General features: G+C 44.5%; 1 protein-coding gene across 14 annotated transcripts in view; it reads right to left on the reverse strand.

The window, feature by feature from the left end:
- Positions 1–26,674, reverse strand: part of LOC110071083 (uncharacterized) — a 52,644-nt gene that overhangs the window by 14,028 nt on the left and 11,942 nt on the right. For 8 of the 14 annotated variants that reach the window (XM_078386989.1, XM_078386994.1, XM_078386990.1 and 5 more), the window contains one exon: positions 14,440–22,389. In XM_078386989.1, coding sequence (XP_078243115.1) covers positions 20,665–22,146 — 1,482 coding nt within the window. In that variant the 5' untranslated portion in view covers positions 22,147–22,389 and the 3' untranslated portion in view covers positions 14,440–20,664. Of the gene's footprint in view, positions 1–9,356; positions 9,447–9,990; positions 10,018–10,498; positions 10,722–11,914; positions 12,126–14,439; positions 22,390–26,674 lie in introns of those variants that run through there. The other 6 variants (XM_072987144.2, XM_072987143.2, XM_078386988.1 and 3 more) reach the window with 6 other exon arrangements.

Consider the following 26,674-nt stretch of genomic DNA (forward strand, 5'->3'; position numbering starts at 1 on the left):
AACGCAGACTATTTTTCCTAACAGGAAAGGGAAGGAGCTCGGCCTAAGGTGAGGATGGCACTCTCGGAGAGGGGGGCGTGTGAAGGAGAGAAGACCAGTGTGCCATCCTCTATCCCCCTAATGTCAACCAAAGAGAACAAGTGCATGGAGGGGATACTGGTTGAAATAGGGCAGGACCCGGTAGTGCAGAAGGGGGCTCTAGAGGTGTGTCTATCTGATGAAGAAGGGGAGGAGTTAGCTCTAATCCTGTGAGAGGATATAAAAGAGGGGGAAAGCACGCGGTTTTTCAATCTGGCAACTGACAGGGAACTGTCTGGAAGGAAGAGCCGAGGGGTACAGACTGATCCCATGCTCGGCCCAGAAGGAGCTACCTGCTTATTGAGAGACTTTCCGAACATGCAGATAGGAGGTTTATTACCTGAACCACATGGTTTCTACAAGAAAGAGGGTGAGCTGAGTCCCTTAGAATGGATGGTTGTGGTTTACCCGCACAATCAACATGGGGGCGGAGCTTCAAACAGCGAGGCAGCAAGAGTCCGGCTCTCCGGACTCTTGCTGTATTTGCCGAGAATCCAGGATTCCCTCAAAGATTTGAGGGACGGGGGGTGAGGAGATACCCTCCTTTAGGTTGTAAGAGAGCGGAGGATTTTGGAGGGGGTGAAAAGCAATCACCTCCCCACATTACTCTTGTCTCTAGACAAAGGATTCCGTCGACGCCATGTTTATGGTTGTCCCAGCTGTAAAGCTCCGCGGCAGTAGGGAGAAGCATGAAAGATTTATGAAGGACTGCATCAACTGACCCAATCAATTTCAACTTTTGTAAGTACAAAAGAAATTTAAGCGACTGTTTTTGAGAACTGTAATCTGGAAGCGGCAAAGGAATTTAAAACCCAAACAGCCCAGTACTTTTCTACTGCGTCACAAGTGATCATAGTGGACAAAGACAGAGCTTTCACTATCTATCTTACTACCCTCGATGGGAACACACGCACAGTAATTGTCAAGCTGGAGAAGCTGCAATTTGAGACGGTATGAATCACTAGCCCCGTCGGAGAACTGACTTTTATGGCTTTTACGACCGAAGTGCTTTATTGCTTGTAGCCGGAAGAAGCAAAATAAACTGGGTTAGAAAGTACTTTTGTCCAGCTACTTTTCAATAAAGATGGATATAACCTGGGAGTTTTTAAATGAACTTCAGAATATGGAAACCAACATCATGAACTGCATTCAAGAGCAGTTTTTAGGGCTCCGGTCTGTTCTTTTGGACCTAGGAAAAACAACTGAGAATTGGGAACCCCCGCAGTATATGGGAACAGTTGCCGGAGATCATCTCATCAGCAGCACAAGAAAGCACCACCTAGTGGCACAAAAGACAGAAGCCGGAGATCATCTTATCAGCAGCACAAGAAAGCACCACCTAGTGGCACAAAAGACAGAAGCTGGAGATCATCTCATCAGCAGCACAAGAAAGCTCCATCTAGTGGCACAAAAGACAGAAACCGAAGATCATCTCATCAGCAGCACGAGAAAGCCCCACCTAGTGGTACAAAAGACAGAAGCTGGAGACCAAGTCATCAGCAACATAAGAAAGCACCACCCAGCAGCACAAGAAAGTCCGGATTTATTGGACCTTAGAAAGAAGGGTAAAAGCCTTAAAAAGCTTAGGAAAATTGAGGGGCATTGTGAAATAGAGATCCAGAGGAGGGAAAACGGGACATGTCCTAAGTTGATAGGTGAATTTGGTAATCAGGAAAGTGAAGAAAGGCGTAAGGGTAGTTGGAATGATTACAAACCAAGCATCCTTTGGCTTCAGTGGCAAATTCTTATGATGGGGGAAAATCCAAACCAGAGACAAAATAGCTTAATTGGGCTCTACGGAAGGTACTATAAAACTAGGGAAAAAAATAAAAATAAAATAAAATAATTGATGTCTATAATAATAAAATGATGCTGATCATATTTGGAGATAAATGATAGTTGAGAACTAGCAATTGTACAATCTGGAATATGTATGTCAAGCTAGACGAAATAATTGATGTCCCTGATTGTAAAACAATTTTGATTATATTTGGAGATAAATGATGAGTAAGAACTACCAATTCTATAATCTGGAATATGTATGATGAATATAATATTAGAAGTCTCTCAAGGTATACTTTAAGAGGTAAATCTATTGTAGATTAATAATGTAATGAGTGATCGGGCTAATTTCTGAATTATTGGTGAAAGGGAAAATCTAGATATGAAATACTGGTATGTGTTGATAGAAAATAGAGGTTTAATAGAACATGGGAGACTGTCAAGCTAGATAAATATATCTGGTGATTCTGTTTTATGATGAATATAACATTAGCAATTGATGATTTTAAGGCATATACTAAAAGACATGAATCGCAACATGTTTGAATTTAGAAAGTAAGATATTTGAACACACCTATTCTTTGAAATATTGATATCATATGAAACTCTCATATAGAATTCATATTTGTATAGATCTTAAACCTTCTTATGGTCTTGTTAGTGGTTGAAATGCATTTTGCCTTTTCTTTCTTTTCTTTTTTTTTAACTTTTTTCTTAATGATGGCAGTATAGATATTCTGAGGAATGATTTGAAGCCAAAGAGGTGAGAGAAATAACTAATAGAATTTAGTACAATTTTAGGATGGATCACACTTTGAATTCTCATAGAGTAATAAGGTTGATGGCAGCCAGATTTTTAAGAATGGAAACTTTGTGTGGAATGCCTCCCCCTGCCATATGTGTGGGGTTTTGTTTTGTATTTGTTTTTGATTGTATTTGTATTGTTAGGTCTTGTTTTTATGAATTAGGTTTTGTTTTTTATGAGTAGTTTTTTTTTTCTGTATTTAGGAAAAATAAAAAATAATAAAAAAAACATGGGGGCAGGAGGGTGATCCGTCCCAGTCCCTCTTTACTCCGTCAACCACACGAGGGGGATTGGGCACGTCACCCTTGCTGTGGAACAATTTGCACTGTGAGGAGCACTCCACTCAGACCGATGACTGATCGGGAGCGCTTTGAACCGGCCCCTCTATAAGGAGTGATTCGAAGACGCCCGATGTTCGAGTTAAAAATTATAAGGTTTTACCAGAGCTGAGTTTGTTGGACCCGTTCGATGCAGTTGAGTTAAGTGATTTGAATAATAAAAAGACTCATCTTAAAAATTCAGAACTGCCTCTGCGTCTCTTTCCCGCCCAAACCCATGGCACCCCCCCGGCTCCAGATGAACCTGTTTACAATCTCACGTGGTGGAATTAAGGAATTTTCTGGAAAATCTAAAAAATTTCAAAAATATATTAAAAAGTAAAGAGAGAAGTAGATTAAAAGATTGGACAGAGAAGATAACAGATAAAGAAGATATTAAAATGGTGTTATGAGGAGAGGGGATTTCATGGTTAAATATAATTCAATTAGAAAGGTGGACAAGGGAATGGAACACTAAAAAAGGGAAAGGTAGAAAAATGACAAAATTTGAAGAGATTATAGAAAAAAACATTAAAAGTAGAGGAAAAGACAGAAAGAAAAGGAACTGTAAACCAAATATATAAATTATTAATGCAAGCTGAACAGGGTAAACAAGGATTAAAAACGCAATGGCAAAATGATTTGGATAAAGAAGAAATGGGAATGGGTTAAAATATGGGATCAGAGAATTATGAAGAACATGTCAGTAAGGATAAAAGAAAATTGTTACAAAGTAACATGGAGGTGGTATTTAACGCTGGTTAAAATGAATATAATGGATAAAAGTGTGTCAACATTATGTTGTAGGTGTAAAAAAGAGAAGGGGGCGTACTTACACATGTGGTGGTTATGTGAAATAAGAAAGAAAGAATGGAATTTAATTTTTAAAGAAATATCTGAAATAATTGGATTGAACATTCAAATGGCTTTACTGAACGTGATTAAGAAAGATCAATTGTTGAAAGAAAATAACTGCAGATGGTGACAGCAGCCACAAAATTAAAAGACACCTGCTTCTTGGGAGGAAAGCGATGACAAACTGACAGCATCTTAAAAAGCAGAGACATCACCTTGCCAACAAAGGTCCACATAGTCAAAGCTATCGTTTTTCCAGTAGCAATGTATGGAAGTGAGAGCTGGACCATAAAGAAGGCTGACCTCCGAAGAATTGATGCTTTTCAATTTTGGTGCTGGGGGAGACTCTTGAGAGTCCCTCTGGACTCCAAAGAAAACAAACCTATCCATTTTGAAAGAAATCAACCCTGAGTGCTCACTGGAAGGACAGATCCTGAAGCTGAGGCTCCAATCCTTTGGCCATCTCATGAGAAGATTCCCTGGCAAAGACCTTGATGTTGGGAAAGAGTGAAGGAAAAAGGAGAAGGGCACGACAGAGGACAAGAGGTATGGACATAATAACCAAAACTACCAACATGAATTTGACCCAACAAAACCTAACAGATTTACCGGATCTCATTTTTTTTTACCTCCCTGACAGAAAGAGGGAATGCTGTAGATGTAGTATATCTTGACTTCGGCAAAGCTTTTGATCAAGTGCCCCATGATCTCCTGATTATAAAGCTAATTAAGTGTGGGCTCGATAGAACAAAGTATTGACATTTAGTTCATTTAGTCATGTCCGACTCTAGGGCGCGGTGCTCATCCCCGTTTCCGAGCCGTAGAGCCAGCGTTTGTCCGTAGACAGTTGCCATCGTCACGTGGTCAGCACGACTAGACACGAAACACAGTTACCTTCCCAGCGTGGTGTACCAATTTATCTACTCACATTTTTACAGGCTTTTGAACTGCTAGGTTGGCAGGAGAAACACTATTTTAGGCATTAAAAGAAGTTTATTCTCCAAATCCCACAAGGTGCTAATTCCTCTCTATTCAGCATTGGTTAGGCCTCCTCTTGAGTTCTGTGTTTAGTTCTCAACACCACACTTCAAGAAAAGTACTGACAAATTGGACCAAGTTCAGAGGAGGGCAACCAGGATAATCACAGGGCTGGAAACCAAACCGAGGAAAGATGGAAAGAACTAGGCGTGTTTAGCATTGAGAAAAGAAGGCTGAGGGAACATATGAGTAGGACCCACCTGGGGGTGTTGAAAACCCTGGCCAGAGGGAAAATGCGGTTCTTCTGGCCAAGCAGGAGGAAAGAGGTGGTTGAAGGCTACCCATCCCCAAGGCCCATTCCCTCCAGCGAAGCCACCCCGAGCAGAGCCATGAACACTGAGGCCCCCACCGAGCACAGGCCTTTCGACAGAATACGGAGATTGTCAACAACGGGTTTCTTTAAAAAAGGTCTTCACTGACCAAGGATCTCACTTTTATGAGCTGGACCTTTGGACTGACGGGGAAATTGTAAGGGGTGAAGCCACCAAGTGTTTCCATTTGTAGTCCCCACAAATGGGCAAGTGGAACGGTTTAATTGGACATTGACTGGAACATCTTTACACCTGTGGAAGAACCGGTGGAGGGAGGGGAACCACCAAGAACAAGCCTTAATTTTGGAAAAAAAGACATTTCTTGACACTCCTTGTTCACCTCCTTTCTCGTTTCCTGAAAATAACCCCTCTCTTCCACAGCCTGGACAACGCCTGCCACCTGGCAGCAGCTGAGGTTCCCCCCACAGCCTGGGATCGGGGCCCCAGTGGTCCAGGTGCAAAGTTCTGCCTCCCTTCCTTGGCTGTGGTTTTTATCCCCTTCCTTCCAGATCACTCCCTTGATTGCCCACAAGTTTAGGAGACCGAGGCACCCCATCCATGCCGGATGCAGGGGAAGAGGGGTCTCTGGAGAGAGGGGGGGCTTGGTGCACTCGGGAGCATCTGGTTGGGGCACGGGGAGAGACAGGAAGGGGGGCTAAGAGGGGCTCCGGGCCTGATCTGTCAAGGAAAATTAAAGGCCTGCTAAAACCACGATTTGTGCTAAGAAATGCTGACATGATCCACCACAGGGCTCTTTTTAGGTTCTTATGTAGCTTCATCTACGAGGAATTCAGAGAAACTATGGGCTATGCCGTGCAGGGACACCCAAGACGGACAGGTCATAGTGGAGAGTTCCGACTAAACGCAATCCACCTGGAGCAGGAACTGGCAAGCCACTCCAGTATCTTTGCCAAGAAAACCCCATCATCAGAAACAAAAGGCTAAAAGATATGACGCTGGAAGATGGGAACCTCAGGTCAAAAGGCGTCTAACATGCTACTGAGGAAGAGCGGAGGACAAGTATAAGTAGCTCCAGAGCTGATGAAGTGGATGGGCCAAAGCCGAAAGGACGCTCAGCTGTGGACGTGCCTGGAAGTGAAAGGAAAGTCCGATACTGGAAAGAAAAATACTGCATAGGAACCTTGAATGTAAGATCTATGAACCTTGGTAAGCTGGATGTGATCAAACAGGAGATGGCAAGAATAAACATTGACATTCTGGGTGTCAGTGAACTAAAATGGACAGGAATGGGTGAATTCAAATCAGATGATTATCATGTCTACTATTGTGGGCAAGAATCCCGTAGAAGGAATGGAGTAGCCCTCATAGTCAACAAAAGGGTGGGGAAAGCTGTAATGGGATATAATCTCAAAAATGATAGAATGATGTCAATATGAATCCAAGGCAGACCTTTCAACATCACAATAATCCAAGTGTATGCACCAAGCACCAATGTGAGGAGACTGAAATTGACCAATTCTATGAAGACTTACAACACCTTTTAGAACTGACACCAAAGAAAGATGTTATTCTCATTCTAGGGAACTGGAATGCTAAAGTAGGGAGCCAAGAGATAAAAGGAACAACAGGTAAGTTTGGCCTTGGAGTTCAGAACGGAGCAGGGCAAAGGCTAATAGAGTTTTGTCAAGAGAACAAGCTGGTCATCACAAACTCTCTTTTCCAACAACACAAGGGGCGACTCTACACATGGAAATCACCAGATGGGCAATACCATAATCAGATTGATTATATTCTCTGCAGCCAAAGATGGAGAAGCTCTAAACAGTCAGCAAAAACAAGACCTGGAGCTGATTGTGGCTCTGATCATCAGCTTCTCATAGCAAAATTCAAGCTTAAACTGAAGAGACTAACCCCACTGGGCTAGTCAGGTATAATCTAAACCACATCCCTTATGAATACAGAGTGGAAGTGAAGAACAGATTTAAGGAACTGGATGTGGTGGACAGAGTGCCTGAAGAACTTTGGATAGAGGCTCGTAACATTGTACAGGAGGCAGCAACAAAAAACATCCCAAAGAAAAGGAAATGCAAGAAAGCAAAGTGGCTGTCCAAAATAGCAGAGAAGGGGAACAAAATGCAAGGGAGACAAGGAAAGTTACAGAAAATTGAATGAAGACTTCCAAAGAATAGCAAGGAGTGAAAAGAGGGCCTTCTTAAACGAACAATGCAAAGAAATAGAAGAAAAGAATAGAAAAGGAAAAACCAGATATGTGTTCATGAAAATTGGAGATATTAAAGGAACATTTTGTGCAAAGATGAACATGATAAAGGACAAAAATGGTAGAGACCTCACAGAAGCAGAAGACATCAAGAAGAGGTGGTAAGAACACACAGAGAAACTATACCAGCCCGGACAACCCAGACAATGTGGCTGCTGACCTTGAGCCAGACATCCTAGAGAGCGAAGTCAAGTGGGCCTTAGAAAGCTTGCCTAACAAGGCCAGTGAAGGTGATGGCATTTCAGTGGAACTATTTAAAATCTTAAAAGATGACGCTGTTAAGGTGCTACATTCAATATGCAAGCAACTTTGGAAAACTCAACGGTGGCCACAGGATTGGAAAAGATCAGTCTACATACCAATCCTAAAGAAGGGCAGTGCCAAAGAATGCTCCAACTACCATACAATTGCACTCACTTCCCACGCTAGCAAGGTTATGCTCAAAATCCTACAAGGTAGGCTTCAACAGTATGCGGACCAAGAACTCCCAGAAGTGCAAGCTGGATTTCGAAGGGGCAGAGGAACTCGAGACCAAATTGCTAACATGTGCTGGATTATGGAGAAAGCCAGAGAGTTCCAGAAAAACATCTACTTCTGCTTCATTGACTATGCAAAAGCCTTTGACTGTGTGGACCACAGCAAACTATGGCAAGTCCTTAAAGAAATGGGAGTGCCTGACCACCTTATCTATCTCCTGAGAAACCTATACGTGGGACAGGAAGCAACAGTTACAACTGGATACGAAAACACTGATTGGTTCAAAATTGGGAAAGGAGTACGACAAGGCTGTATTTTGTGTCCCTGCTTCTTTAACTTATATGAAGAATACATCATGCAAAAGGCCGGACTGGAAGAATCCCAAGCTGGAATTAAGATTGCCGGAAGAAATATCAACAACCTCAGATATGCAGATGATACCACTCTGATGGCAGAAAGTGAGGAAGAATTAAGGAACATTGTAATGAGGGTGAAAGAGGAGAGTGCAAAAAATGGTCTAAAGCTCAACATCAAAAAAACTAAGGTAATGGCCACTGGTCCCATCACCTCCTGTGAAATAGAAGGGGAAGATATGGATGTAGTGACAGATTTTACTTTCTTGGGCTCCATGATCACTGCAGATGGTGACAGCAGCTACGAAATTAAAAGACGCCTGCTTCTTGGGAGGAAAGCGATGACAAACCTCGACAGCATCTTAAAAAGCAGAGACATCACCTTGCCAACAAAACTCCAAATAGTCAAAGCTATGGTTTTTCCTGTAGTGATGTACAGAAGTGAGAGCTGGACGATAAAGAAAACTGACCACCGAAGAATTGATGCCTTTGAATTGTGGTGCTGGAGGAGACTCTTGAGAGTCCCCTGGACTGCAAGGAGAAGAAACCGATCCATTCTAAATGAAATCAACCCTGAGTGCTCACTGGAAGGACAGATCCTGAAACTGAGGCTCCAATACTTTGGCCATCTCATGAGAAGAGAGGACTCCCTGGAAAAGACCCTGATGGTAGGAAAGTGTGAAGGCAAGAGGAGAAGGGGACGACAGAGGATGAGATGGTTGGACAATGCTATCGAAGCAACCAACATGAATTTGACCCAACTCCGGGAGGCAGTGGAAGACAGGACGGCCTGGCGTGCTCTGGTCCATGGGGTCACGAAGAGTCGGAAGAGTCGGACATGACTAAACGACTAAACAAACAAAAATGAGAAACGCGAGAGGGAAAAAGGCTTTCTCTGCCACCGTTCCCTCTCCAAAAGAACCGGACACCCAGGAGCAGCTTGGAAGGAAAAGCCCTCACGCCGAGCTGCCTCTCACCCACAGCAGTTAAGACAGGGTTGAGCTGAGGAGGATTGCAAACTAAAATAATAACACTCTGCACATGTTCAGAGGGGAATCTTGCAATCTGGGCTCGAAGCTGCACGTGGCCCGGGAAACTCACCGGTCGTCTGTGTCCTTCTGGGGCCTTCTTTTGGGAAACCCGAGGTCTCTCCCCCCCCCCCCGGGTTGGCTGGGAGTCGCTTCACAGGCTCTGAAACAAAGTGGAGAGAACTGAACCAAAGGGAAGGGAAGAAGATGGAGGTTTCACACCCGCTCAGTCCTCTGCGGGGGGGGGGGGGGAGAGAAGAACATGTCAAGTCCCGCCCAACTCTGTGGCCTTTCTGCCCCTCGGCTACGGGAGACCTGCTTTCCTCTCTGGATAAAACAAAGGCTTTTCCAGCAATGCCGCCAACACAGAGAGAAAGGGGGGTAGAGGGAGGAGGAAATCCCTCCACCCACCCCAAAGACCTTCCTGTAGTGGATCCCCAGCCTGGGATCTGGTCGGGAGGGGGATCTGGTCGGCCCTTCCCTCTCCTGGATCCAGAGCCACGGAACCTAGTGCTCCTTAAGGGGGAGGGGGATCCCGAAGAGGTTCAGGAGGGAAAGGCAGGCATGAGGTTGGGAGGGAGCCCCTCACAGCCAGTGCAAACCCCCTCTTCTCCCCCACAGCACCATGTCTGGGACCCCCATGTCCCTCTTTTGCAGCCCCCTCCCTCCCTCCCTGCACTCCCCCTGGACAGGGGGCCTTAAAGTACCTTTTCCAAGCCTTGGCAAAAGGGGGGATGAGGCGGAGGTGTTGTACGGAGCATTTGGGGGGGGCAGAGAAAGAGCATAAGGGGAAAGAGCTCCCTCTTCCCCCCCCCCCGCTACACACACCCAAAATGCAGCCTGCAGGATCTGGGGAACGAGGGGGGGCTCCTCAAAGGGAAGTGGAGGAGGAGCCATTGACACACATAGACAAAGGGTCCAGGTGTGTTACTCAGGCGGAGGGCGGGATCGAGACCGCTCCCAGACTTCCTATCTGTCTCCCCTCCAAATTCAGCCCCCCTCTAGCAGGAAGAGGAGGAGGATCGGGAGGAAAACAAAATAGGCGCCTCCCCTCCCCCCCTTTGCAAGGCCTTCCCGCTTTGCAGACCGAGCGGGAGGAGGGGCCCAATCCGGACTGCAGGGCCTCGGGGGGGGGGTGTTTCTTAAACCTATTTCTGCAACTCCTTAGCCCGCCCTCTTGTTCCGGCCCTGCGCCCCCCACCCCGGATTGCTCACCTGCTTGCAGGTCCTCTGGCGGGAAAATAGCGAGGAAGCCCCTCCCGTCCCCCCTTGCAAAGCGGCCTTTCCCCGGGGATCCTAGAGGTAGGGGGGCAGGAGGAGGCCGGACTCTCAGCTTCCCAGTTCCGGTTCGCCTCGACCCACCCCTGGGAGGGGCTCCTCTTCTCCCCCCCCTTTTGAGAGCTCCCGGTTTTTCCTCTTTTCCTGAACGGAAATAGGGGTGGGGGGAGGAAGAGGAAGGAGCGGAAAGGGCGGAGCCTCAACCTTGGGGACCACTGTAACGTGAGACGGACTCCTAGAGGGGAGCTCTCTTAGATTACAGACGTTCTGGTTGTTTGAACAGAGAGAGAGAAGATTCCTAGAGAGTGAGCGTCCGAGACAAGAAAGAAATCACAGAGATACATATTCCTAGAGGGAAAGCACGCCAGGCAAGAGAGATGGATTCCTAGAGGCGACTGGAAAGAGGGGCAGGAGGGGGTGAGGAGTGGAAGGGGCGGAGCCTCAACGCGTGGGGGGGCAGAGTGCACAGACAGGCGAGGGGAGGACTACGTGGGGGGGTCTGAGAGTCTCCTTTTTCTTCCCCCACCAACAGGGTCTGCCAAGCATTTCAGCTCCCCCCCCTCCGTGGGAAAAAAAAAGCAGGGAGCTCAAGTCCTTTGGGGGGGCAACAGCGTGGGGGGGCTTTCTGCCCACCCAGATCAGGCACCGCCACAGAGGTAGAAGAAGGGAACCCACCAACTCCCCTCGATCCACTGGGGGAGGAGGCGGAGGCTGAGTTCATGCCTGGCTTTGCAGTGACCACGCCGGGAGAGCCTCTCTGGCCTCCTCTGGTGGCCAATTCTGGCCTTTTCACAGAGAAAGCCAAGAATTGGCAGATGGGATTGGTAAAAAGTGATCCATAAAACCCCAGAAAACAAGGCTTTTCCCGCCATGGCACCAGAAAGCACCCCTTCAACACACACACGCACAGAGAGGGAGGGTTCAAATCCTTCCACCCATCCACTCACCCCAACCCCCTTCCTAGACCGGATCCCCAACCTTATATCTGGTCAGGAGGGAGATCTGGTGGGCCCTTCCCTCTTCCTGGATCCAGAGCCACTGAACCAAGTGCTTCTTAAGGGGGAGGGGGATCCAGAAGGGGCTCAAGATGGCAGGCCAGGCATGGGGTTGGGAGGGAGGGAGCCCCGTCGCAGCCCCCTCCCTCCCTCCCTGCACCCCCCAGGAAAGGGGGCCTTAAAATAATTGTTCCAAACCTGTGCAAAACGGGGAGGTTGAGGCTGGGGTCGGTGCCTAGACGAAGGAGAAATTGGGGGGGGGGTGCTTTGTTTCTTAAGAGTATCTCTGCAACCCCTTAGCCCCCCTTCCTGTCCCGGACCTTCAGCCCCCATCGCACACTCCAACCTGATCACTTACCTCCTGCCTGGTCCTCTGGCGGGAAAATGCGCGAGGAAATCGCCCCTCCCCCCTTGCAAAGCAGCCAGCCTTCTCCAGGGATCCTAGAGGTGGGGGGGCAGGAGGAGGCCGGAGCCCAGCTTCCCACCTCCGGTTCCCCTTGGACGCAGCGCTGGGAGCAGCTCCGCCTTTCCCTCCTTTGGGAGCTCTCGGTTTTCCTCTTTTCCAGAATGGAAAGAAGGGCGGGGGGGGGGGGGTGAGGAGCGGAAGGGGCGGAGCCTCAAAGGAGGCAGAAACGGGAGAGGGGAGACCCACGTGGGGGGGGGGCGAACGAGAGCCTCTTCATTCCTGCCCCTCAGGACCAATATTAGGGGAAGGTATAATATCTGGAAGAAATCTTTTTTTCGTTGGCTAAATAATAAAATGTTATATTAAGAAGACCCAACCCTAGTTTTCAGATGGATAAAATAATCTATTTTTAAAAATGGCTCTTCTATTATCCTTACAAATTACTCCTCATATTCAGCCGTTCTTGTCGATATTGGTAGGATAACTTGATGTTCCTATATCCTTTAATTTATTTTTGACTTCTAGTATCAATTTATCATTTGTTCTTTTTTCTCCTCTATAACAACATAATTTTTTATTTATGCCGGTTTATTTATGTTGTTGTTGTTTAGTCGTGTCTGACTCTTCGTGACCCCATGGATCAGAGCACGCCAGGCTGTCCTGTCTTCCACTGCCTCCCGGAGCTAGGACAAATTCATGTTGGTCGCTTCGATGACACTGTCCAACCATCTCATCCTCTGTCGTCCCCTTCTCCTCTTGCCCTCACACTTTCCTAACATCAGGGTTAGGAGCCTCAGCTTCAGGATCTGTCCTTCCAGTGAGCACTCAGGCTTGATTTCCTATAGAATGGATCGGTTTGTTTTCCTTGCAGTCCAGGGGACTCTCAAGAGCCTCCTCCGGCACCACAGTTCAAAAGCATCAATTCTTCGGTGGTCAGCTTTCTTTATGGTCCAGCTCTCACTTCCGTACATCACTACAGGAAAAACCATAGCTTTGATTATTCAGGCTTTTGTTGGCAAGGTGATGTCTCTGCTTTTTAGATGCTGTCGAGGTTTGTCATCGCTTTCCTCCCAAGAAGAAGATGTATTTTAATTTCGGGGCTGCTGTCACCATCTACAGTGATCATGGGAACTAAGAAAGTAAAATCTGTCACTACATCCATATCTTCCCCTTCTATTTCCTAGGAGGTGATGGGACCAGTGGCCATTACCTTAGTTTTTTTGATGTAGAGCTTCAGACCATTTTTTGTGTTTGCCTCTTTCACCCTCATTAAGAGGTTCTTTAATTTCTCTTAACTTTCTGCCATCAGAGTGGTATAATCTGCATATCTGAAGTTGTTGATATTTCTTCTGGCAATCTTAATTTTGTCTTGGGATTCATCCAGTCCAGCCTTTTGCATGATGTATTTTGCATATAAGTTAAAGAAGCAGGGAGACAATATACAGCCTTCTCGTGCTCCTTTCCCAATTTTGTACCAATCAATGTTTCCGTATCCATTTCTAACTGTTGCTTCCTGTCCCACGTATAGATTTCTCAGGAGATAGATAAGGTGGTCAGGCACTCCCATTTCTTTAAGGACTTGCCATAGTTTGCTGTGGTCCACACAGTCAAAGGCTTTTGCATAGTCAATGAAGCAGAAGTAGATGTTTTTCTGGAACTCTCTGGCTTTCTCCATAATCCAGCGCATGTTAGCAATTTGGTCTTGAGTTCCTCTGCCCCTTCAAAATCCAGCTTGCACTACTGGGAGTTCTCGGTCCACATACTGTTGAAGCCTACCTTGGAGGATTTTGAGCATAACCTTGCTAGTGTGGGAAATGAGTGCAATTGTACGGCAGTTGGAGCATTCTTTGACACTGCCCTTCTTTGGGTTTGGTATGTAGACTGATCTTTTCCAGTCCTCTGGCCACTGATGAGTTTTCCAAACTTGCTGGCATATTGAATGTAGCCCCTTAACAGCGTAATCTTTTAAGATTTTAAATAGTTTCACTGAAATGCCATCACCTCTACTGGCCTTGTTGTTAAACAAGCTTTCTAAGGCCCACTTGACTTCACGCTCCAGGATGTCTCGCTCAAGGTCAGCATCCACACTATCTGGGTTGTCCGGGATATCCAAATCTTTCTGGTATAGTTCCTCTGTGTATTCTTGCCACCTCCTCTTGATGTCTTCTGCTTCTGTGAGGTCTCTCCCATTTTTGTCCTTTATCATGTTCATCTTTGCACAAAATGTTCCTTTAATATCTCCAATTTTCTTGAACAGATCTCTGGTCTTTCCTTTTCTATTCTTTTCCTCTATTTCTTTGCATTGTTTGTTTAAGAAGGCCCTCTTGTCTCTCCTTGCTATTCTTTGGAAGTCTGCATTCAATTTTCTGTAACTTTCCCTGTCTCCCTTGAATTTGTTTCCCTTCTCTTCTCTGCTATTTGTAGAGCTTCGTTGGACAGCCACTTTGCTTTCTTGCATTTCCTTTTCTTTGAGATGGTTTTTGTTGCTGCCTCCTGTACAATGTTACGAGCCTCTATCCAAAGTTCTTCAGGCACTCTGTCCGCCAAATCCAGTTCCTTAAATCTGTTCTTCACTACCACTGTGTATTCATAGGGGATTTGGTTTAGATTATACCTGACTAGCCCTGTGGTTTTTCCTACTCTCTTCAGTTTAACCTTGAATTTTGCTATGAGAAGCTGATGATCAGAGCCACAATCAGCTCCAGGTCTTGTTTTTGCTGACTGTATAGAGCTTCTCCATCTTTGGCTGCAGAGAATATAATCAATCTGATTACGGTATTGCCCATCCGGTGATTTCCATGTGTAGAGTCACCTCTTGTGTTGTTGGAAAAGAGAGTTTGTGATGACTAGCTTGTTCTCTTGACAAAACTCTATTAGCCTTTGTCCTGCTTCGTTCTGAACTCCAAGGCCAAACTTCCCTGTTGTTCCTTTTATCTCTTGGCTCGCTACTTTAGCATTCCAATCCCCTAGAATGACAAGAACCTTTTCCTATGGTGTCAGTTCTAGAAAGTGTTGTAGGTCTTCATAGAATTGGTCAATTTCAGTCTCCTCAGCATTGGTCGTTGGTGCATAAACTTGGATGACTGTGATGTTGAAAGGTCTGCCTTGGATTCGTATTGACATCGTTCTATCATATTTGAGATTATATCCCATTACAGCTTTTCACAGTCTTTTGTTGACTATGAGGGCTACTCCATTCCTTCTACGGGATTCTTGCCCACAATAGTAGATAAGATAATCATCTGAGTTGAATTCACCCATACCTGTCCATTTTAGGTCACTGACGCCCAGGATGTCAATGCTTATTCTTGCTATCTCCTGTTTGATCATACCGAGCTTCCCAAGCTTCCTAGATCTTACATTCCAGGTTCCTATGCATTATTTTTCTTTGCAGCATTGGACTTTCCTTTCACTTCCAGGCACATCCATTAGCTCTGGAGCTACTTGTACTTGTCCTTCGCTCTTCCTCAGTAGCATGTTGGACGCCTTCCGACCTGAGGGTCCCATCTTCCAGCGTCATATCTTTTAGCCTTTTTTCCCTGATCATGGGGTTTTCTTGGCAAAGATACTGGAGTGGCTTGCCAGTTCCTGCTCCAGGTGGATTGCATCTAGTTGGAACTCTCCACTATGACCTGTCCATCTTGGGTGTCCCTGAACAGCATAGCCCATAGTTTCTCTGAATTACTCAAGCCCCTTCCCTACGACAAGGCAGCAATCCATGAAGTTTATTTATAGACCCTTTATTTCCCCAGTTTCTTCCAAATGAGCTTTTAAACGATACTTAAGCTTAGATAGGTCCTTTTTTAAAACAAAGCAGAATGAGCAGATCAGTTAATCACAGACCTAACACTTTGGCCACCATCCTATATTTCATTAACTAAGAAATTGAGTTGCCTCTCCCGATAGCATTCACCAAGAATTCTATAAACAAATCACGTGATAACAGAGAAAAAGTGAGTATCCTTACCTTGTAGGCCCCTTACCGACTTCTTGTTTCCTCAGGATTGCTGCTTCTACAGCAAAAATTGCCACTTTTTGAGTTAAATGGGGGGTTTCCCCTTGCAGTAAATAAATCAAATTCCTCTCATCAGCCCAAATCCCCAAACGCTCCAGATAGGGTGTGACATAAAGTTTTCTGATGTTACCATTTAACTGACAAGGTAATAGATAATGTGCCAGATCTTCAACTTTTGCTGTCCCACAAATACACAATCTATCCTGCATGGGAATGCCCTGATATCAGCCTTCTAGCATCCTTGTCTCCATTAGCTCAAAACGGAGGTGGGTAAAAACCTCACAAAGATCTTTTTTCATTGGAAACAGCATGTATTTTTCTACCTGAAAAATGGTTTTAGCGCTCGCTAGCCATTTCATAGATTCCCTGAGGGTAAGGCCACCATATCTGTTTCAGCTCTGAGGTCAAACACTCTTAGCAAGCCCAAGATTCCCCTTATAAATTTGCTCTGACTCTTTCAATGCTCTTACTAATACCCAGGTCCTATATTTCCGCACCAAAGATGAGTGTCCCTTAAACACTTTTATAATTGGTTGGAGGGAACTGGGGTATTTATAATTAAGTAGTTTATTCAGAGAGTTAGCTGCTAGTAAATATTTCATTTCATTCCCCTTTATCTGTTGGGAACAAGATCCTGTTGCAGAGAAAACTGCCAAGATAATTATAGGTTCCAGTCTTTTCTTACCAAAGACAACAACCTTTGGTGTACTGTTATTAATTACTAAATTGTTAAGCTGGCAATATGTTCTGAATTTTCTCAGTTGCCTACACAGACCAACTGGTGTTGTAAAATCATGTCATCTGCACAGAGATGTGTGAGAGCAATAATACCTGCTCCCCCTACAAACCTGACACTTGTGACACTAAAGGGTCTCATGACACCAGGGAGGGAAAATGGCTACTTGGGCTCAATTTGGACATTGTCACTTAGGGGTGTACTCACATTTCTTGCCAGCGGTTTAGACATTAATAGCTGTGTGTTGCGTTATTTAGAGGCGCCAACACATTTACACTGTTATACAATCTGTATACTCACTGCTTTACATCGTAGCCAAGTGTCATTTCTTCAGTGTTGTCACATAAAAAGATATACTAAAAATGTTTGTTTGTTTGTTTGTTTGTTTGTTTGTTTATTTATTTATTTGATTTTTCCCCCACCCCTCTAGACCATGTCTACTCGGGGCGGCTTACAAAATAAAACAAAACAGTATAAAAATATATAAAATCATAAAATTACAAATTTCAATTTAAAACAATTAATTTAAAGAGAGGATTACCAAGATGGAATAGCCAAAGAGAGAGAGAGAGAGAGAGAGAGAGAGAGAAATGTTTATGAAATGTGAGGGGTGTATTCACTTCTATGATATACTGTACCTTTAAAAGTGGGACTCTTATTAGTTAAAGACCTCCAGGGTAGGTGGGGCTGATCAGACCTGGAAGGCAGCCCATCTAGGAGAAGGAAAACTCCAATTCCAAACCTCCACTACCTTGTGGCTATATCCACCTATGGAAAAGGCTTCAGGAGTTGACCTCGAGGCAAAATCTGGAGCCGGAGTCTCAGAGGCAGTTCATGTCATTGTGGGAACTCATGCAGTGTTGCTGGAACCAGTTGTAGTGGCTCTTGCCTTTCCCTTGGACTATTTCAGTGACGTGCAGAGGGGGAATTAGCTGCTTGGGTAACAGCCTATCCTCCATCTAATTTTACCCAGGCCTCGTGCTCTGGAGAGGACACGCCAGCTTTGCATACAGCATCAACATGACATGGGAAGTAGCAGTTACCGGTTATAAGTCTTTTCTCTATTGGCGTAGAGCGTGACACCAGGGGCTACTTCTGATGATGGGAGACGGCATTGCACCTCAATAGGTAGCTACTGCCCTCCTTAATCTGGGCAGTCCCCAGCCAGTAAAGTGCTGCCACACCATGGTCTTTTAATCCCACGGGGTGTGTGGGGTTCACGGTGAAAACCGACAAGCAGATCAAGAAGATTAGTATGACTCAATGACAAATGAAAACCCGCCCCTATATACTCCTGTTAAACTAGTATCCTGGAACATAGGTGGTCACTAATACTGTCGCAAACCTTTCTGTAGAAAATCGACATACTATCTACCAGATCGAAATGTTTCTGTCTGTGCTTTTAATACTGCCCTTTCCATGAAATTCAACCACTTAGACATATTAAATGCTATTTATTATTCCTGCTTTCAGTTTACTGTCTTAGGTGATCCTGGTCAGTGGAAAAGCAGATCGTGGAAGAGGGTGGCAGCCTGTGCTGGATGGGGAATGAGATCTTGTGGATCCAGGCTAAGGCCTCCAAAAGGAAAAAATGCTGGAGATTTCTCGAAATGAGACGTCTCCAGGTAAGGATCCCTTCGCCACTTGGGCACAGATTGTGACTCATATTTCTAACCTGCCACTGATTATAGAAGTGGCTAAACCTTCAAAGAAGGTCACAACCAATTAATCTCAAATAATCCAAGATCCACCAGTCAGCCTCAGAGCTGTTCTGCAATATGGGCAATTTTATTGGAGACAATGATCGCGGAATGCTATGATTCCACTCAAGGCCAGCCTGGACAAAATCACCATCTGCCCCAAACGGTGGCCTTTTCTGCTCTCGTCACCCCTTGTCTCCATCGCAGGCATCCTTTTATTTCCCCTTTACTGACTCCAACACTGGCCTTTCCAATCTAAGGCACTACACATTTTAAGCAGTCCATTTTATGATCTGGTGTTGATTTCTGGGTAAGAACCTTTTTTCAAGATCGTAGTTAATTTCCTGACTTGATTAATATGGCTAGTTATCCATTTATTGATTAATATGGCTAATTAAAATAATTGTCCCTCCTTTTCACTGTTCATAGCAAATACAATATACTTTGTCCAGAAAGTGAACAAGGATGTTGATGTGAAGGCTTTATTGAAATGGCAGGCATCCAACCTCCAGTCTAATTCTTACTAATTCTTACTACAAATCTTAAAGCATAAAACAGAAAAATTCACAACCTAAGGTTAAGAAAAGGACACTATTAACTTCTAAAAAAGCATTTCCCAACATTAAAAAAACCACCACAAACAGACAGGTTACAGATTGTATTCTAAATAGCCTATAAATGCTCAAATACTCACACACTGACAGGCTGCATTGTGTAACATCTTCAAGAATTACTTTCTGTCAGAATAATTAAATTTCAATCCAAATGTCATTCCCAATAAAATCCTCACCAGAAAAAGGCAGCTCTCTAACAAAATATTTAATTTTGCCCATTGAGATTAATTTTGCTACTCCTGAAAGAAGAAAAGTCACAACGCTGTTCTTCTAGCAGACAGCTTCAAAGAGTTGCTTCTCTCACGTTTCAATAAGGTTGCCTCTGGAACGGTGGGGTGGGCTCTTTCTGCACTCCACATAGCTGAAGTAGTTTTGGCCTTGGATGTGTTCTTCCCTATAAAGGCCACGACTGTAGGAGCAGATCCTTCCACAATCCAAGTGTGATGATATTGAAGGAGAATGGGACTTGTAGAAAATGGAGTCAGTTAGGTCTCAAAGTGAAAGCAAGGCATGGGAATGTGGAAAAGGCTGAGAGGCTCATTTCCTTAATTTACAGCCAGGCTGGTAGAGAGTGAATCCTGATGAGAGGCAAGGTCGAAGAGGCCCCAGGGCAGAAGACCGAAAAAAATCCTGACTAATTGGAACGGAGATAACACACTTGCGGCTGAGGCAGAGGGAGCACTTACGCTTCTCTTGAGTTAATTGATTTACAGCCATGAAGGAGGAGGTCCAAGGAATGTAGAAAAATGAACGATGGGTTAGGTGAGAGAGCACTTTTTTCCTAAGAGAAGTTCAGGATGGATTGAATGGTACAGAACGTAGCACGGTAAAAACGAAGGAGGTGGTGTTAGCTCCCCTTAGTTGAGCTTTGTAGTATTTCTTAATTTCATGGGAAGTAGTTGTTTTATTTAACTAATGCAACTCCATGAACATGTCTTTATGCTAATGCTTAAGCAAACAATGTGTTTCTATGAAACTATATTTTCTTAATAACAAATAATTATAAAAATTCTAACTGAGGACTAGTGTCTGGGACCAGCAAGGTTTGGCTAAATCCAGAAGAGTGGAAAAGGTCATTTATTAGCTACCATAGAGAAATCCTCTTTAAGTGAGCTGTTGTGGGTTCTATAGAATCACAAAGCCCATGTTGAAGTACTTGAAAAGTATTGAGTAAAGTGTTCTTTAAGGGTCAGGCTTCTTCAAGGGACATATGCTATGCACTGCTGAGGTTTGAGGACTTGACTCAGTAGAAAGCGGTAGATTTGTTGCCTGTGGAACTCTGCCCGAATGCCATATGCTGCTAAGGGAGACGTCAGCATCACACCAAGTATTCATATGGTTTCTCCCCTCTGTGTGAATCTGTTTCATTTGACACACATACATTCCCTGGATTGTTGTGCTCCTTCTGTGAATTTTTCGATGTCAACAACTTTTATGACTTTGAAGCTCTCCCCACATTCCATGCATTTCTATGGTTTTTCCCAAGTGTGATGTCTGTGATGCAAGCAAAGGAGACTGCTGACACTGAGACCTTTTCCCCATTCCATGCACTTCTATGCTTTCCATTCCACGTGACTTCTTTGATGTAAAGTAAGGCTATTGCTCAGACTGAAGCTCTTTCCACATTCCATAAATTTCTATGATTTCTCCCCATTGTGAGTCCTTTGATGTGAACTCAATTGATTTCTCCAAATGAAGCTCTTTCCACATTCCATGCATTCATAAGTTTTCTCCCCGGTGTGAATTCTTAGATGTGAATTCATCTGACTGCTGTGACTGAAGCTCTTTCCACATTCCATGCATTTATATGGTTTCTCCCCAGTGTGAATTCTTTGATGGGAACTGAGGCCACTGCTCTGACTGAAGCTCTTTCCGCATTCCATGCATTTATATGGTTTCTCCCCAGTGTGAGTTCGTTCATGGAAAGTCAACTGAAGTCTCCGACTGAAGCTCTTTCCACATTCCATGCATTTATATGGTTTCTCCCCTATGTGAATTCTTAGATGTAAACTCAGCTGATTGCTACGAGTGAAGTTCTTTCCACATTCCATGCATTTATATGGTTTCTCCCCAGTGTGACTTCTTTGATGGGAACTCAGGGTACTGCTGTGACTGAAGCTCTTCCCACATTCCATGCATTTATATGGTTTCTCCCCAGTGTGAGTTCTTTTATGGGCACTCAGGTTAGCTCTCTCACTGAAGCTCTTTCCACATTCCATGCATTTATATGGTTTCTCCCCTGTGTGAGTTCTTTGATGTGAACTCAATTCATCACTCCGACTGAAGCTCTTTCCACATTCCATGCATTTATATGGTTTCTCCCCTGTGTGAATTTTTAGATGTAAACTCAACTTAGTGCTACGAGTGAAACTCTTTCCACATTCCATGCATTTATATGGTTTCTCCCCAGTGTGAGTTCTTTGATGGGAACTCAGGTGACCTCTCTCGCTGAAGCTCTTTCCACATTCCATGCATTTATATGGTTTCTCCCCAGTGTGAGTTCTTTGATGGGAACTCAGGTGACCTCTTTGACTGAAGCTCTTTCCACATTCCATGCATTTATATGGTTTCTCCCCAGTATGAGTTCTTTGATGGGAACTCAATTCATCTCTCCGACCGAACCTCTTTCCACATTCCATGCATTCATATGGTTTCTCCCCAGTGTGAGTTCTTTGATGGGAACTCAATTCATCTCTCCGACTGAAGCTCTTTCCACATTCCATGCATTCATATGGTTTCTCCCCAGTGTGAGTTCTTTGATGGGAACTCAGGTGACCTCTTTGACTGAAGCTCTTTCCACATTCCATGCATTTAAATGGTTTTTCCCCAGTGTGCGTTCTTTGATGGGAACTCAGGTTACCTCTCACACTGAAGCTCTTCCCACATTCCATGCATTTATATGGTTTCTCCCCAGTATGAGTTCTTTGATGGGAACTCAGTTCATCTCTCCGACTGAAGCTCTTTCCACATTCCATGCATTTATATGGTTTCTCCCCAGTGTGAGTTCTTTGATGGGAATGGAGGCTACTTCTCTGAGTGTAACTCTTTCCACACGTTTGGCACTTGTAGTGTCTCTCGACTCTCAGGGGTTTTTCACGTGATGTACAATCACTGTGCATCGTGATGCTTTTTCCTTTTTCTATGAACGTATGTCCTTTCTTCTTCTTCTTGATTTTTTCATTTGATCAGAAGTGCATCAACATTAATAGCAGCAGAAGCTGGAGTTTTCTTTATTTCTGGCTTCCCTTCTTCCCTTTTCCTCCTTTTAAATAGGTAGAATTTCTTTGGTGCTCCACACTTGGGTTTTGTTTTCAATGAAAGAATGACTGGCTCCATAGAATTCCCATTGTCCTCTTCATCACCTGATGGAGAGAACAAAAGAGATCAAAGAGGAGTGCAATGTAAAAAACAAAGACCTTACTTGCTCGCAGGAGTTCAAATCCCCAGGGCCAGATGAACTGCATCCAAGGATATTGAAGGAGCTGGCTGAAGACTTCCAAAGAATAGCAAGGAGAGACAAGAGGGCCTTCTTAAATGAACAGTGCAAAGAAATAGAGGAAAATAAGAGAAAGGGATAAACCAGAGATCTGTTCAAGAAAACTGGAGATATTAAAGGAAACTTTTGTTTATAGACGGACATGAAAAATCACTGGGCTAGTCAGGTATAATCTAAACCAAATCCCTTATGAATACACAATGGAAAAAAAGAACAGATTTAAAGAACTCGATTTGGTGGACAGAGTGCCTGAAGAACTATGGTTGGAGGCTCGTAACATTGTACAAGGGGCAGCAACAAAAACCACTTTAGATCTTCTAAATTGCTAGCGTGCTACAAAGATTCGGAGACGACTTGACAACATGTCCCATGGCAATTCAAAACTCAGCCAGACTCCCTGAACATCCGATGGGGGCTGAAGCAGAGATCCACCCCCTACTGGACTCGGGGATGATCAACTCTATGCAGCCCAGAGTGGTCAACCCTACGTACCCTTCCCCTGATGTACCCAGTGGTTCCAGCCTCAACAATGGCTGCATCCATTTTGACCCAAACAGTTCACTTGATCAGCTGACTGAAATCAACTGATGGTCAACATAGCCCCAGCCTTCAGCAGTGAAACTGTTATCCTGGAATATAGCTGGCTGGGCAGCCAAGAATCGGGACCTTGACCTCTGCTCTTACCTTCAACAATTTGAAATCATTTTCTTCCAGGAAACTTGGACGGACTCCCTGATCCACCTAGAGGGCTTTTTAGTGTACTCCCTGCCCGGATTCAAAAGTAATACACGTGGCCGGTTCCAAGCAGGCCTCTTCCTATTAGTTTCTCAGCAATCTAAATTTAAATTTAGTCATAGTTTTGTGTTTATTGTCGTTAACGTTTACCTTCTCCCCTCTCCCGACACAGCCTCACTATGCCTCCTTGGGGAGTGTCTGACTACATACCTTGAGCATCTTGAACACCTCTTCCCCACGACAGACATTATTCTACTTGGAGACTTCAATGCTAGAATTGGCAAAGATGACTGGGACCTCTTGGAAGCCTTGAATCTAGACCCTAATGTTCCTCTCCCCTGGCTTTTTAGGTCTGGCAAGATCTCTAAAGATGCTCACATCAACCAGGCCAGCATCCAATTTACTAAGTTCTGTATCCAATTCAACAAACTAGTGCTAAATGGCTCCTCTGTCGGGGACTCCCCAGGGGAAATTACTTTCGCATCAACCCGAGGCTGCAGTGTTTTAAATCACATTTTAATTCCCCCATCCTTTACAGATAACTTAAAGCACTTTAATATTGATAATTGTTCCGAGAGTGACAACTTCCCCATGGTTTTTATATTTAATAATCCATCATCCCCCGATGATAACTCAGTCCGCGAAATAGTACATATGCCTGCTGGGTCTATTCCCAGATTAAACTGGTCATGCAATCTTGCTATGAAAACCCAGCTAATAACCACTGAGCAAGCACTTGAGAATTAACGTTTTACCTTTATGTTTTCTTTGAACCCCAAGGAAGTCATCCTCTCTTATGATAATCTTATTAATCTTATTTCCCTCCTCAACCCCTCCTCACCCATGGTTCCCAAGAGCAATTCCAACAATAATCCTTGGCACAACAAAGAATGTCTTCGCTTGAAATCCACCCTACGCTCCATTTTCCATTGTTATAGGAGCCAAAATAAGCCCGGCCTATTAAAAGATTACTTTGTCGTCAAACACCAGTTGTCAGATATGGTCAAGGCTAAGAAGCTCCAGCTCGCCAGGACCCAATGGAGGCATTTGATTGAAGCTTCCAGGTCCAACAATAGCGGGAAATTTTGGGCTTTAATCTCCAGAGACCTGCAGGGGATACCTCATCAACCAATAACAATTCCTCCTCAGATCTGGTTCTCATACTTTATAAACCTTTTTAGTAGTGACAGGGCAATTCTCTCCACTGACCTTGACTCTGATATCGGTGAATAACCTGAGTGGCCACCAGTATCTCCTAAGGACATTATCTCCTCGATTTTGCAACTTAAATCCAAACAGGCCCCTGGCCCCGATGCAGTCATCCCAGAACTACTGAAGTTCCATCCAGATTGGTGGGCTCCTCCTCTAGCTGCCCTGTTTACCACGATAAATAGCACCGGAATAATGCCCAAGACATGGACCAATGCCATCATTGTTCCTATATACAAAAAAGGCAATCCTTCATTTCCCAAGAACTATCGGCCGATTAGCCTTTTATCGGTTATCGGCAAACTTTATGCTGAATTTCTTTTAGCGAGGCTGGCTGACAACGTCCAACATATTAGGCCCATAACAAATAGGGTTTTGTCATGGCAAGACCATCTTCGACCACTGTGTTGTATTAGCACATTTAGCCTCTAAATACAGTGGGAAATCAGGAAATAAACTCTTTGCTGTCTTAGATCTCAAGGCAGCATTTGATTCAATCTCGAGAGAGTTGCTTTGGGTTAAGCTAGCCAAGATGAACATGGACCCCAGACTGCTCTCCTTGATTAAAAACCTGTACACACGCACCAGCTGCCAAGTTAGATACAATCTTCACGGGAATTTAACCCCGGAAATTCCAATTAGCAAGGGTGTGAAACAGGGCTGTATTCTTGCCACAACACTTTTTAACCTATTTTTAAATGATTTAGCCCCAGCTGTACATGCAATTGTAGCAACCCCAGACCCACTGGAGTACCCCACCCTGTAGTTATGCTGCCACCAACCATCCGCTCTACCAAGTCACCCAGACCAGGAATGGATTTTAATAAACAAAAGAACAAGGTTTATTGAAAAAACAAATAGGGTAAATAAAAGGATCAGGTAAATAGGATACTGGAACTTGGTATAGTCCCAATCATACACATACAATAGATTGGTTCCCACGGAACACTTTAAGGTAACACACAGACCCTGAACCTATCAGTTCTGGCTACCTAGATAGAAACCTGAACCTATCAGGTATGTACTATCTGACGAAGAGTTGTACCCAGTCTGACCCACAGACTCCAACTCCACTTCTCCACGTCAGCTCTCCTACGATGGACTTCCCCCAAATATATATACAGTACAGCTCCTCCCCCCTGATGTCCCGCCTTCCACTCCCCATAGGATGGAACTTTCCCTCCAAACCCATGACAGACAGGTACCATCAGTGCTGTATGTGACACCTCCCCCCTTTATAAGTTGTTTTGCGGGGGGAAAGCTAAAGTGCTTTTCTCCAAAAAAACAACCTGGTTAAAACACACAAAACCAGTTATACATACAATACCATACTTACTTATACTTACATTCTAAGTTAACCATATCAATTAGGCATTTAAACATTTACCATATACATTACATCAAGTTACCTTTATTCATACAAACCAAGTTCAAAAAACAGGTACATTTAACTTTTTGTCATCAATATATATACATAGTCCATGTTTCTTTCGCCGTCTTCATTCTTCAGGTCTTCTTGACAAGGCGTCAGCAACACAGTTCACTGACCCTCTGACCACCTTCACTTCAAAGTCATAGTCTTGTAGGTTTAAAGCCCACCTCATAAGTTTACTATTGTGGGTTTTCATTGTCTTTAACCATTGCAGTGGTGAATGGTCAGTGCACAGAATAAAATGTCTTCCCCAGATGTAAGGCTTGGCCTTCTGGATCGCGTAGACTATGGCCAGGCACTCCTTCTCCACGGTTGCCAAATGTCTCTCACCTTTCTGGAGTTTCCTACTCAGGTAGGACACTGGATGCTGGTCACCATTCTCATCCTCCTGGCAAAGAACTGCTCCTACCCCGCTGTTAGACGCATCGGTGTAGATGATGAACTCCCGGTCGAAGTCTGGAGCACGCAGCACTGGATAGTTGATGAGCGCCTGCTTCAACCTCTGGAACGCCTCCTCACAATCGCTGGTCCACGGGATGCGGTCATCAGCCTTCTTCCTCGTCAGATCGGTCAGCGGAGCCGCAATCTCGCTAAACCTCGGGATGAACTTTCTGTAGTAGCCCACCAACCCAAGAAATGATTTGACTTTTTTCTTGGTGTTGGGTCTGGGCCAATCACGAACGGCTTCTATCTTGGCCTCTAGGGGTTTGATCACTCCTCCCCCTACTACGTGACCCAAGTATTTTATTTCTGGGCTACCCAGCTGACACTTGCT

This window comes from Pogona vitticeps, chromosome 2, assembly GCF_051106095.1.
Source record: "Pogona vitticeps strain Pit_001003342236 chromosome 2, PviZW2.1, whole genome shotgun sequence".
In the NCBI taxonomy this organism is placed as follows: Eukaryota; Metazoa; Chordata; class Lepidosauria; order Squamata; family Agamidae; genus Pogona; species Pogona vitticeps.